Genomic DNA, 13649 nt, shown 5'->3' on the forward strand with positions numbered 1-13649 from the left:
TTCACGTAATGTGCCAACATGAGGGCTGGAATCCCGCAATATGAGGAATTCGGATCCATTTTTCAGCCTCGCTTAACAGAGTGTGCAAATTCAGTCTTTAAGTCCCTTCTCAAGTTCCTTTGGTTCTAGTCCAAAGAATAGGGATTACGGGCACCTCCAGATGTTCCAGGGTTGAAGTTCAGCAACATCTGAAGGGGTTTCTTGGATTTGGCATTTCATATTTGGCAAAGCAGGCCCTTTCCCTTCCATCCCCCTCCAAAAGTGATGCTCACATTGATAAGTGTCTGTTGCCCTACAGCTGACTTTTACCCAAAAAACGGATCGGAAAGTCATTGTCTTGGGTTCCGACCAGTCGGACTCATCTTCCTGTGTCTTCTCCGTCTGCAGTTCAGTCAAGGTAGGTTCTGTCTCTTTGGCCGTCCTTTTACATGTGCTAAGATTTTTCAGAAAATTAAGATTTGTGTTTTTTCTCCCATTATATCTGTTGCTATTGAGAGAGGGCGCCTAGTCAACACTGATTTGACTTTTTGTTGCGGACAAACAGGGACATGGTGGCTCAATGGCTAAGACACTGACCTTGTCGATCAGAAAGGTTGGCAGTTCGGCGGTTCGAATCCCTAGCGCTGTGTAATGGAGTGAGCTCCCGTGACTTGTCCCAGTTTCTGCCAACCTAGCAGTTCGAAAGCACGTAAAAATGCAAGTAGAAAAATAGGGACCACCTTTGGTGGGAAGGAAACAGATTTCCATGTGCGTTTAGTCATGCCGGCCACATGACCATGGAGACGGATGGATTTTTGCTATTCAGGAAATAAAAAATATAAAATAAAAAGCAACATATACTGTATGTATATATTATGGCTATATTTGGACAATTCTTAGGCCTTGGGAAAAGGTTGAATTGACCCCAGATTACCAACATTTGCTGGGAATATTTCAGAAGAGAATTTTTTACAATATCTAATAACAGAATATAAACAAGAATTTTATTTTTTGAGGTTTCCATTCTAGCTGCTGACTTCTGTTACTAAAAACAACGGAAACGATCCTTACATTGATTTGTGTTGCCATTAAAAATAATTTTTATGGGATGTGAATGTTATTCAATGGACTTTCTGCCTCTTTCCTCTCCAAATCTTTTAAAAAAACTCACTGTAAAACAGCTGAAAAAAGTAACATGTAATCTTAGGAGAATGATCTTAAAATGATTAATGCTTCTGGACCAAAGATGCTAAACAGGAAGAATAAGATTAACAAAGAAATCCCCCAAAATTTTAGCATGACTAAGGACCAAAGTTGCATTGCTTTACTGTGCATAAAGAAAAAGCAGTCTTAAAGGGATGGAGCAATAATTTCTATAGAATAGTGTTTTTTCAAATTTGCAGGAACTGGTTGTAGGAACTGGGTATGCCTAGCTTAATGAAAAGAAGGAGTATGGGAGACATATGCTTCAATATCTCAGGGGCTGCCACAAAGAAGAGGGAGTCAAGCTATTCTCCAAAGCTCCTGAGGACAGGACAAGAAGCAATGGGTGGAAACTAATCAAGGGGAGAGGCAACCTAGAACTAAGGAGAAATTTCCTGACAGTTAGAACAATTAATCAGTGGAACAGAAGTTGCCTCCAGAAGTTGTGAATGCTCCAACACTGGAGGTTTTTAAGAAGAGATTGGATAACTATTTGTCTGAAATGGTGTAGGGTTTCCTGAATAAGCAGGGGGTTGGACTAGAAGACCTCCAAGATCCCTTCTAACTGTGTTATTCTTTTCTTAACCTTGGCCACTTTAAGATATACGGATGTCAACTCCCAGGATTCACCCAGCCAGCAGCCCAACATAGCATCACAGATTATCCTAATTAGTTGGCCTGGGTGAAGTAGATGTGTGAGACAAGCTAGCATTTTGAAGCAGATCAGGATTCTGTTTCTATGAGATGCATCCAGAATTCAACTAATCAGCGAGTTCAGGAACAGATCGAGAGAAGATCAAAGAACCACAAAAGATGCAGAAACAAACTGCATCCTTTAAAGGCCTGGTTACTCAACCAAACTGCTCCTGAAGGAGACTCCCTTTATATTTTTTGCTTTCCCTTCTCAGGGTTCGATTGGACTGCAACGGACCGCCAGTTTACCTCGCAGGAGTAGGGATCGCCTCCCAGCCCGCGCTCCTCAACGTCCCGTTTCAATGCATGGTATGAGTTCAGTGGGTGGGCTGAGGTGGGTGGACCCCTTGGGAACCACGTATATTAGTGGAACGCCCTCTCTTGGTACCCACTGACCATCAACAAGAAAAATAAGATATTTTCTTGTAAAGAAGAATGGTTGAAAACTCACAAGGTAGCCAAGTTTCTCAAGATCTCTTGAGTTTTTACACGAGAACTTGTTCCATTGTTAAGTTGGATATCTTGGTCTGGAATTCCAAGGGAGGGAGGGAAGGAGGGAGAGAAAGAGAGAGAGAGAGGGAGAAAAGGAAGGAAGGCAGGAAGGCAGGAAGGAAGGAAGGAAGGAAGGAAGGAAGGAAAGAAGGAAGACTAGGAAAAAAGGATGCATGATGCTATTGGTTCCATGCAGCCATCAATATTAAGTGAGGTACCACAGAATTCTTTGTAGTGTTGAATATTCTTCCTTGTCATCACTGAATGAGTGTTTTGGCAAGCAAAGGTGTTTGACCATTCAGATACAGTCCTAACAAGGTCAGTAGGCCAGTTGTGAAATTTTAACCTTAAAGTAGCAACTGGACCAAAATGAAGTTGATTTTAAGATGTCTTCTGAAGCGATCTTGATTTTGCATCTGCTTATCTCTCCCAGGTGCTCTGGATCCCAGCCTTCTGGTAGCTCAACTCTCCAGTGGAAGCAACGGTCATTATCTGGGGAGTCCAAACCTCCAATTCTCACGTTACAACAAACCCCTCTACCAACTGCTGGGTGGCCAGGCAACTACCAGGCAGGTGGGAGGAACCTCTCAAGGAGCTTACAGGTTGGCACACAATCCCATTCTCGTCTCATTGATGTTCTCCTTCTTTAATTCCAGACTGCTTCACTAAAGATCTGGTTAACTTTGTTCTTTGTAGTCTTCTCCAGTCAAACTAAATTGGCCCTCCCCCAAATGTCATTCTGTCCACACCTTCCAAGGAATCCATGTTCCTTGGAAGGAATCCATGCTCCTATGAATGATGAGATAAGCTCAGGGTGTAAGACTGATAAGATGAGGGCCACCCTACTGGAAAAAGTAATATTGTCTTTCCTCTCACCCCCCAAATGTTATCTTCTCACTTTGACTTTAACTAGCTCGTTCTAGTTCTAGTCTAGGACTAGAGGTATTTAGACAGAGTCCAGCTGATCATCTCTGAGGGATGTCAATGAAGATTCTCCGTCATCCAGGTAGAAATGTCTTGAAGTTGAGCCATGGCAGCTTTCTTGTTGGCTTGAGATGTTTTGCTCCTGGTGTAGGAATCTCCCTAGAATTTTAGAATTTGGCACATTCCAATGACTCTCTGCCTACTCAGATTCCTCTAACCAACTTGCTCAGTCTGAAGAAGCTGCTTGGATGGGCAGAAAAACACCTCAAACTTACAAGAAGCTAAGTCCAGTTGCCATGACTCAACTTCCAGAAAACTCTCAGGGATGCTACAGGTATAAAGTTCTTCCACTGAGTGATCAAATGGATTAAATTCCAAGATCACTTCCTATCTTAAAATGATATGGTTTGATGAATCAAAGATTTCCTATAGTGGGCCTGGTTCCTTTCCATTGGCATGGCCGTACATCTGGATTGATTGGCATTAACTGGGTATTTCTCCTGACAGTCTTGAAAACTGTGTCACCAAACTGGCAGAGATGGAACGCCGGGTGCGGGAAGCTATGGCTGAACGAGAACGATTGCTGCAAGAAAGGGTAAGAGATTGAGTGAGCAGACTCAAGTCCTGGACCATAGTCAAGTTTTCTCCGTCCATCCATCCATCCATCCATCCATCCATCCATCCATCCATCCATCCATCCATCCATCCAGATTCTCAATCATCCAGGTCAAAAACAAAAAAGCCCAGTTGCCTTTTGAAAAGCACATTTGAAAGTTCTTTCATCCACCCACCCACCCACCCACCCACCCACCCACCCACCCACCCATCCATCCATCCATCCATCCATCCATCCATCCATCCATCCATCCAGCTATGGAGATTCTCAATCATCTAGGTCAAAATTGAGAAATTCCAAGTGCCTTTTGAAAAGTACCTTTGGGACATTCATTGGTTGGTTGGTTGGTTGGTTGGTTGGTTGGTTGGTTGGTTGATCAATCGATTCATCCATCCATCCATCCATCCATCCATCCATCCATCCATCCATCCATCCATCCATCCATCCATCCATTCAATTTCTATAGTTGCCCATCTTAATCCGGGACTCTGAGCAGTTTACAATTAAAAATGAAACCTGAGAATGGTTACAATAATTATTTATTTGACTCTGTAGTTCCCCTGAAAGGATCTTGGGGATTCCCAGAGTACACTGAGAAACCCTGGTCTAGATATCTATGGGGATTCCTCCACGTCATGATTGTCCCAAAGGTGCTTTTCAAAGAAACAAAAAAGTTCAGTTGCCTTTTGAAAAGTACCTTTGGTTGGTTCGTTCATTCGTTCGTTCATTCATTCATTCATTCATTCATTCATTCATTCATTCATTCATTCATTCATTCATTCATTCAGTTTCTATAACTGCCCATCTCAATCCATGACTCTGGACTGTTTACAATCCAGAAAATACATTACAATTAAAAACACTAAAAACATCCAGATTAAAATATATATATACATAGACTCAAGATACTTGACCAGTTAGCAATACAGCCAAGAAACAGAGACCTTAACATATTCGGCACCCCAGGCATGAGAACATAGCCAGTTTTTCAAGGTCTTACGAAAGGCTAACAACGTTGGGACCATTCTAATCGCCCCAATCAGGGAATCGACATACATCAAATCAGTTTTGACTCATTGCTGTGACATTTGTTCTAAACCGGAGTAACCCTGCTTCTCATCTGCTTCTCATGTGATCTGGAGAATGGGGAAGTTGCAAATTTCACCCTGTCAGCTTTTTGACGGCTCTTCCTGCATGCTAGGTAAAAATATCTAGACTTGGTCCAGGAGGAAGAGAAAGAGCTTGTGGTCTTTCTTCTCTATTGCTTGAGGTTTTGTTTTGTTTTTTGAAGGGGGGTTGATATGTCTGCAGTGGCTGGTATGGTGCTGCCTGTCCCCTGTTCTTATCACACGCAAGCCGCCTTCAACCGTCTTTCCTTTCAGGAAGCGAAGAAAGTAGCTGAGGAAGTGAAACGAATCGAATTGTCCCCTTCGAAAATGGTAAGGAGATCTTCGTCTTTATCTGGAAGAATTCAAGAATACAATGTGCTTGGCCCGTCTTTGGGAGATGAGAGTTTGAGCTGAGATGGAAAGGGAATCTCTAGAAAATCCCCAGGTTTGCACTAGGCTAGGTTAAAATGAGGTTGGGAAGTTTGTCTGGTTAGAGGAATCAAAGACATTGCCTTGATATGCCGTGGGAATCATGTTGGGCTATAATGTCGTTATTTGTTCAGGCATAGCATGTTGTTGAGCAACGTATTCCAGATTTAGCATTCATGTTCATCTCAGCGTTTTCATTAGAGGGGATTGTTCATCTTCATTTTCCTACCCTGCATCTGAAGGACAGTGATTTAATGAACTAAATCAGGGGTGTGCAACTTTAAGACCTGTGGATTTCAACTCCCAGAATTCCCCAGCCAACCGTCAATGGAAATTGATGTCCACAAATCTTAAAGTTGCCATGGTTAGATATTCCTGATCTAAATTGTGAACATACAGGTTAGAAGAAGAAGTTAGAAAGATTAGAAGCTTATTTTCTGGTCTCCTGCTATGAGGGGACCATAGAAGACCCATCTTTAGAACAGTTGCTTGGGTTTCAGGAAGGGAACCATCCGTTCTGACGTGGCACTGATTAGATTTACAAAGTTGGAAGGGACCTTGTAGGTGATCAAGTCCAACTCACACACACCCTCCCCAAGCAGGAGTCCCTACACTGTTTCTGACAGATGGCAGTCCAATCTCTTCTTGAAAGTTTCCAGTGATGAAGCTCCCACAAACTTCTGAAGGCAACTTCTGTTCCATGGGTTGATTGTTCTCACCGTCCGAAAAATTCTCCTTATTTCCAAGTTGAATCTCTCCTTGGTCAGTTTCCATCCATTATTCCTTGCCTGGCCTTCGGGTGCTTTGGAAAATAGCTTGACCCCTTCCTCTCTGTGGCAGCCCCTCAAACATTGCTATCATGCAGATAAGAGTGCTATCATGCCTCCCCTGGCCCTGTAGGAAGAACGCTGAGTTTACCCAAAATATCTTTCCTCCAAATGAGGAAAAGCAAATCACACATCCCAGAACTTCCCTGGTCTGGTTTCAATCCACTGCCTTCTCGTTGCCCCATACAGAGCCATAACCCCATGGAGATCCGGGAACTCAAAACAGCTGCCTTTGACTTGCGCAAACATCTGGAGGCGTCGGGGCATAGCGTCGAGACCTGCCAGCACGTGAGGGTGACCAGCAAATCGTGCAAGGGTTACCTGGTCAAGATGGGCGGGAGGATCAAGACTTGGAAGAAACGTTGGTTTACTTTTGATCGCCAGAAGCGCGTCTTGGCGTATTACACAGGTGAGAGAGAGAGACAGACAGAGACAGAGAGAGACAGAGAGAGAATTGAGACAGGTAGCTACTCCTTCACCAGGTTGCCCTCTCTGCTGCTGATGGAGAAGACTTGGTCTTAGTTTCAGTGCATTCCATTGGCATGCACTGCCTATCTAAGGCAGTGTTTCCCAACCTTGGCAACTTGAAGATGTCCGGACTTCAATTCCCAGAATTCCCCAGCCAGCATTCGCTGGCTGGGGAATTCTGGGAATTGAAGTCCGGACATCTTCAAGTTGCCAAAGGTTGGGAAACACTGATCTAAGGGACCAGGAGAAAGGATGCATTGACGTGTGATTTCCAAATCACCTTCTTAATAGATTTGGCTCCAAACAGGTTCACCAGGGGGATAGAGAATGGGGTGAATGTGGGCAGTAAGTCTTTAATTGACCTGTTTAAACTTACTGGGTGAATATAATCAGGGATGGGCTTCAAAAATGTTAACAACAGGTTCTCTCTCTCGTTGCTGGGTGGGCGTAGCCATGTGGCCTGCACCACAGTGGTGGAGGCGTTTTCACCCTCCCCGGGCTCCGGAGGTTCTCTGGAGTTCTTCCAGAACTTCCGGGACACCAGTTTTTCACCCTTCCGGGCAGGGGTAAGCTCCTGCCACCATTACTATCAGTTTGGCGCACGTGCGCATTTGCGCTTGAAACAGTCTGCGCAGGGGAGAAATTACATTTTTTTTCCAATGAAGATTGTTCTGTGCATGTGCAGGACAGAAAATCAAGATGGTGCCACCGAGGATAGAACTGGTACGGTCGTGCGTCTGCCGGAGTTACTACCTATTAGGCTGCACCGTACCGTACCGGTAGAAACCCGCCTCTGCTCCCCGGGCTCTGGAGGCTTTTCTCGAGCTTCCAAGAGGACAAAAACAGCCTCCCCTGGACTCTGGAGGCTCCCTGGAAGCCAGTAGGACCCATTTCTGGCCTTGCGGAGTCTCCGGGAAGTCTGTTTTTTACCCCGAGACCTCCACATGGGTCCTTCACCCATGTGTGGCTGCGTGGAGACTCCTGGGAGGGGAGGGGGTGGGCGTGGCCAGCCAGGAATGGGATTTGGGGGTTCGCCGAACTGTGCAGAATCTTCACTAGAGCAGCACACCCCTGAATAGAGTCGAGGTGGCGCAGTGGGTAGAGTGCAGTACTGCAGGCCACTTCAGCTGACGGCTAGATCAGCAGTTCAGCGGTTCAAATCTCACCGGCTCAGGGTTGACTCAGCCTTCCATCCTTCCGAGGTGGGTAAAATGAGGACCCAGATTGTTGTTGGGGGCGATATGCTGACTCTGTAAACCGCTTAGAGAGGGCTGAAAGCCCTATGAAGCGGTATATAAGTCTAACTGCTATTGCTATAATATAACCACTGAATTGAAGGCAAGATGAGAGCAATTAATCCAGCCATTTCTCATTTTATCCATCGGGCCTTCGTTTTCCGTCCTTCCCAACTTGCTAACCTGGACCTGTGGTTTTATTTTTAAATCCCCCTGCAGACAAAGAAGAGACCAAGCTTAAGGGTGTGATCTATTTCCAGGCCATTGAAGAGGTTTACTGCGACCATCTCCGGAGTGCTTTCAAGGTAACAAGAGTAGAGATTTGCCGAAAGTCCCTTTTTCAATTCACGTAGACCTGGGAGGGGCTGTGGGATCCAAACCGATTCGAGCCGTCAGAATTTTGGGTGACCAAGCCTCCCTTCCCAGAATTGCTTCTCAAAAATTGCTTTTATTTTATTACTCTATGTAAGCATCCGAAATGATATTTCCCCAGAAACCTTGGAATAGATTTCTACAAAATTGGGCTGCAGGCTTAAAATTTAAAAATTCTGCTCTAGGCTGATTTTACAATGGCTTGCTTGGGCTGCGGATTTCAATTCTGTCTCTCTCTCTCTATTGATAGATGGTGATATATATTTGTAGTATGAAGTTTTCATTGGGACACAGTGGCTCAGTGGCTAAGATGCTGAGCTTGTCGATCAGAAGGCCGGCGGTTCAACGGTTTGAATCCCTAGGGCTGCATAATGGAGTGCGCTCCCGTTATTTGTCCCAGCTGCTGCCAATCTAAGCAGTTCGAAAGCATGTAAAAATGCAAGTAGAAAAAATAGGAACCACCTTTGGTGGGAAGGTAACAGCATTCCGTGGGCCTTTCGGCGTTTAGTCATGCTGGCCACATGACCACAGAGACGTCTTCGGACAGCGCTGGCTCTTCGGCTTTGAAACGGAGATGAGCGCCGCCCCCTAGAGCCAGAAATGGCTAGCACGCATGTGCAGGGGAACCTTTACCTAGTATGAAGTTTTAGTGCATCGTTTCTCGAACTTGGGGATTTTAGTTTATGTGGACTTCAACTCCCAGAATCCCCCAGTGGGCTGGGTACTTGAGAGACCGCCTGCTGCCAATTACCTCCCAAAGACCCATTAGATCACACAGATTAGGCCTCCTCCGGGTTCCGTCTACTAGCCAATGTCATCTGGCCACTACCCGGGGGACGGCCTTCTCTGTGGCAGCTCTGGCCCTGTGGAATGAGCTCCCCGCAGAGATTCGGACCCTCACCTCTCTCCAGGCCTTCCGAAAAGCCGTTAAAACCTGGCTGTGTCGGCAGGCCTGGGGTCGATGAGTTCCATTCCCCTCTCGAATCGTGTGGCTGTTGGTTGTTTTAAATGCTCTGTATTTTTTGGTGTAGTTTTGTGTTTCCCTTCCCCTCCTTGGGTTTGTGCGCCGCCCTGAGTCCCATTGGGAATAGGGCGGCATATAAATGAAATGAACCTTGAACCTCGAACCTCTCCGCCGTGGTGCAGGAGGTCAAGTAAGCCACGCCCACCATGGCCACGCCCACCCAGCAACCAGGCAAAGAACCCCTTGCTAAAATCTTTGAAGCTCAACCCGTGCAGCCTTGCGACTTTATCAAATAAAACCTCTTCATTGGAAATAAACCATAAAACTATCCAATTGATTCCCCCCCCCCCTGAATGGGGAAGGTGAGCTTGCTCTATTTTGCTCTTTCATTCCTAAAGTCTCATATATTTTAATTTTCAACCCACATTCATTTGGGTGTGAAGATTGTTCTTTCCAGGCAGAAATGCCTTTACACTGCCTTTTACTTCACGCAGGCTTCTTCCAGGCTGAGTTAATAGCAATAGCAATAGCAGTTAGACTTATATACCGCTTCATAGGGCTTTCAGCCCTCTCTAAGCGGTTTACAGAGTCAGCATATTGCCCCCAACAACAATCCGGGTCCTCATTTCACCCACCTCGGAAGGATGGAAGACTGAGTCAACCCTGAGCTGGTGAGATTTGAACAGCCGAACTGTAGAACTGCAGTCAGCTGAAGTAGCCTGCAGTGCTGCATTTAACCACTGAGCCACCTCGGCTCTATTGGAACAGCATTCGAACTTCGTGGGTGCAAGCCCCTCCCCCACTTCAGATATTTCAAACAACCTCCCCCCTCCCAAGTGACAATTCTAGACAGACAACATCTGATACAGAATATGACTATATAACTATAAACTGAACAATTTCCGGGAATAGAGACACAAAGTTTGAAGTGGCTTAGTCAAAACTGCCCTTTTCGGTTCTTGAGAATCATTTGGCACCTAAACAATTTTATGCAGAACTATTTATTCAACAGAAGCTTTTTTGCCCCTTAAATTTGGCCTGGAAACCTTAATTGCAAAAAGCGGGGAACCGCGGGTCGGACTTTCCGTAAGCAGATTGCTCTCTCTGCAAATTTTCCCATCACCCCTGAGTACTTTCTAATCGTAGTTCAAGTGACTGAATAATGAAAGTAGTTGAAAATCACATTGCCCTGAATTTCTTTTGAAAAGTTGCCATATTTTGCATACTTCTTACGCTTCCCAGAATTAATTATCTTGGCTTCTTCACTGACATTGTTCGAGAAAAGCCCTGTCTTCAGGCTGGTGTCTTCGGCTTCGTGCTTCTGAATATCCTGAGTCCTGTGCTGCAACCTCCTGGCGGGGTTGGCTGCGTTGTAACATCCTGAGTCTTTGTGTTGTAACCTCCTGAGTTCTGTGATGTAATGTCCTCAGCTCAGGATGAAGCATGAAGCCGAAGGCACCAGCCTGAAGATGGCCTGGTGTCGAAACGTCGCCAAGATACTCTCAATCTTACACAGGAAAAGACCCGAATACGCCAAGACCTGCATACTTGTACCCGTGAAAATATATGAATATGAATATGAATATAGACTAGTATAGATCTATTTCAAGCTATTTAGCTCTCATCAGCTAGCCATACCCTTACTGGGAATCGAGCCTGTGCTTTATTGCCTCTAAGGCAGATGTGTTAACCATTGAGCCACAGAGCTCGACTCCTTATCTGCCAGCCAGGGTGAAAGGTATCTATTTAGATTTTACAACCCCCGGTATGCCCAAATATGGGAGGAAGATCACTACTTCCATTCTCTGTCCTTCGGCTCTTCACAAGAGACCATCCAGACAGAAAGCCCAATATTTTTATTGTTGCCTTTGTTACATTTGTGTAGTATTTGTGCTGATAAATAAATAAAGGGAGACCAGTATAGATCTATTTCAAGCTATTTAGCTCTCATCAGCTAGCCATACCCTTACTGGAATTCAAACCTGGGCTGTTTTACATATTAGGCAGATGTGTTAACCACTAAGTCACAGGCTCTGATCCGTTATCAGCTGAGCCAGGGAGAAAGGTATATATTTAAAGTCACAACCCCTGGTATGCCCCAATTATGGGAGGAAGCTAACTGCTTTATATATACATAAATGCATTTAGCTTTTCGCCTTTACAACCCCATTTTAATTCCTGCCAGTTTTTCATTGCTAATAGTGTTGCCTTTGCTTCTGCCTTCTGTGGTAGGCCTTTATTTTGAAATTGTAATGCTGTCATGCTTTGTGGTCCTTTTCTATGTTTCTTTTACTATCCTTTGCACTAATAGCTTTATTTATTTCTAAGGCTTGTTCACGGGCTTGCTGCGAACTGTCCTGAGGCAGTTGTAAGCAAACATGCTGAATAAACAAAGGACACACAAATCATTCTTTAAAACAGTACAGTATTTATGTTTTTACACAGTAATCCTCACTCAACATGTGTTATAAACACCAGTTATGAATCTCATGGTTGCATTGATGCTCCATATTCAGCTTGGCTCTCCAAATCTTAATTATGGTTTTCTGTGGTTGTTTATGTGCATTGCTTATACAGCTATGAGGCCAGCACATTGAGTTAATTTAGGCTTCAACATATGAACCCCGAGACAATGCTGAAGGCACCAGGCTATTAACCAGGAGACAGTGAATTCTAGTCCCTCCTTAGGTATGAAAGCTGGCTGGGTGAGTTTGGGCCAATCACCAGGAGACAATGAGTTCTAGTGCTGCATTAGGCATGAAAGCCAGCTGGGTGAATTTGAGGCACTCACTAGGAGATAGTGAGTTCTAGTGCTGCGTTAGGTATGAAAGCCAGCTGGGTGAGTTTGGGGCACTCACTAGGAGATGGTGAGTTCTAGTGCTGCGTTAGGTATGAAAGCCGGCTGGGTGAGTTTGGGGCACTCACTAGGAGATAGTGAGTTCTAGTGCTGCGTTAGGTATGAAAATCAGCTGGGTGAGTTTGGGACACTCACTAGGAGATGGTGAGTTCTAGTGCTGCATTAGGTATGAAAGTCAGCTGGGTGAGTTTGGGACACTCACTAGGAGATGGTGAGTTCTAGTGTTGCATTAGGTATGAAAATCAGCTGGGTGAGTTTGGGGCACTCACTAGGAGATGGTGAGTTCTAGTGCTGCATTAGGTATGAAAGCCAGGTGGGTGAGTTTGGTCCAATCACCAGGAGACGGTGAGTTCTAGTGCTGCCTTAGGCATGAAAGCCATCTGGGGCCTTTGGACCAGTTATTCTCTCTCAGCCCATTCTGTCAGGCTCAGATGACAAGTCAAGTGGTCCATTTCTATGGCAACCAGTGGACCATCCCTTGATTGATGTGGGAGGAAAAGTGGAGAATGCCCTTGCAACAGAAACTACTAGAAAGAAAGAAAAAGTCACCCTAATGCAGAGATCAACCCAGAGGTTCTGTGTGAATACGGCCCATTGTTTTCGTTTGTCCATACAATCCTCTTTTTGCTTTTCGGCAGAGTCCCAACCCCAAACTGACCTTCTGCGTCAAGACCTATGATCGCCTCTTCTGCATGGTGGCCCCAAGCCCAGAGGCGATGAGGATCTGGATGGATGCAATTGTCACGGCAGCTGAGGAGAACACTCGATACTGACCAGGTCTTTGAGATGAAATGGACTCTTGAACTCTTCAGTTGGGGAACAGCGTTTCTTCCCAAGGTTTTACTGGGGTATCTCCTTCTAAGGGAAAACTCATCACCAGCGGCTGGACTTAGATGCTTTAATGCTTGCCAGAGTCTAAACTACCATATAGGGCTTGTTTGGTACCCAGAGTTGCAAAACTGTGGATACTTGGAGATGATGGATATGTTGGGGATGTTTTATGGACCAGCGCAGAAGACATGTCCGATATCACAAGCATGCTGGAGGAAACTTCAAATGGTATTTTGGGAAGACGGACTGTTGGGATGGATTCCAGCCAGCCGCATAAAAAGATAGCCCATCTTATTCCGAGAATTCAGGACAATTTCTCTGGAAGATGCCCTTAAATAAAAAAAATAAATAAATAAACACATGACACTTGTCTGGAAATCAGAAGAGAACTTTTGCAAGGGCATAAGTCAGTTGGCTGATGGAAAATGTTCTTGGCATTTCTGCAGGACGCTTGGATCCGAAGTGCTGCTTGACTTCATCGGAAGGGAGAACGTCTCCCCACCCCCACCCCCACATGCTGTATAGATCTCTTTATATTTATTACGTGTTTTGGTTCTTTTCTTTTAAAAACCTGGGAACACTGTTTGAAGGGAATCCGTGTACAAAACCATGTATGGAATATTTATTGTATAAAATCCTTTAAGTGAAAA

The 13649-nt window shown here is 44.9% G+C and overlaps 1 protein-coding gene across 1 annotated transcript in view; it reads left to right on the forward strand.

The window, feature by feature from the left end:
- Positions 1-13649, forward strand: part of PHLDB3 (pleckstrin homology like domain family B member 3) — a 31524-nt gene extending 17875 nt beyond the window's left edge. The window contains exons 8-15 of the mRNA XM_087727217.1: positions 299-397; positions 2091-2184; positions 2801-2969; positions 3799-3886; positions 5290-5346; positions 6462-6681; positions 8195-8280; positions 12807-13649. Of these exons, the coding sequence (XP_087583343.1) occupies positions 299-397; positions 2091-2184; positions 2801-2969; positions 3799-3886; positions 5290-5346; positions 6462-6681; positions 8195-8280; positions 12807-12941 (948 nt within the window). The 3' untranslated portion in view covers positions 12942-13649. The remainder of the gene's footprint in view (positions 1-298; positions 398-2090; positions 2185-2800; positions 2970-3798; positions 3887-5289; positions 5347-6461; positions 6682-8194; positions 8281-12806) is intronic.

Source organism: Thamnophis sirtalis, unplaced genomic scaffold (assembly GCF_051295495.1).
Source record: "Thamnophis sirtalis isolate CommonGarterSnake01/CBP01778 unplaced genomic scaffold, rThaSir2_p1.2 scaffold_13, whole genome shotgun sequence".
Classification (NCBI taxonomy): domain Eukaryota; kingdom Metazoa; phylum Chordata; class Lepidosauria; order Squamata; family Natricidae; genus Thamnophis; species Thamnophis sirtalis.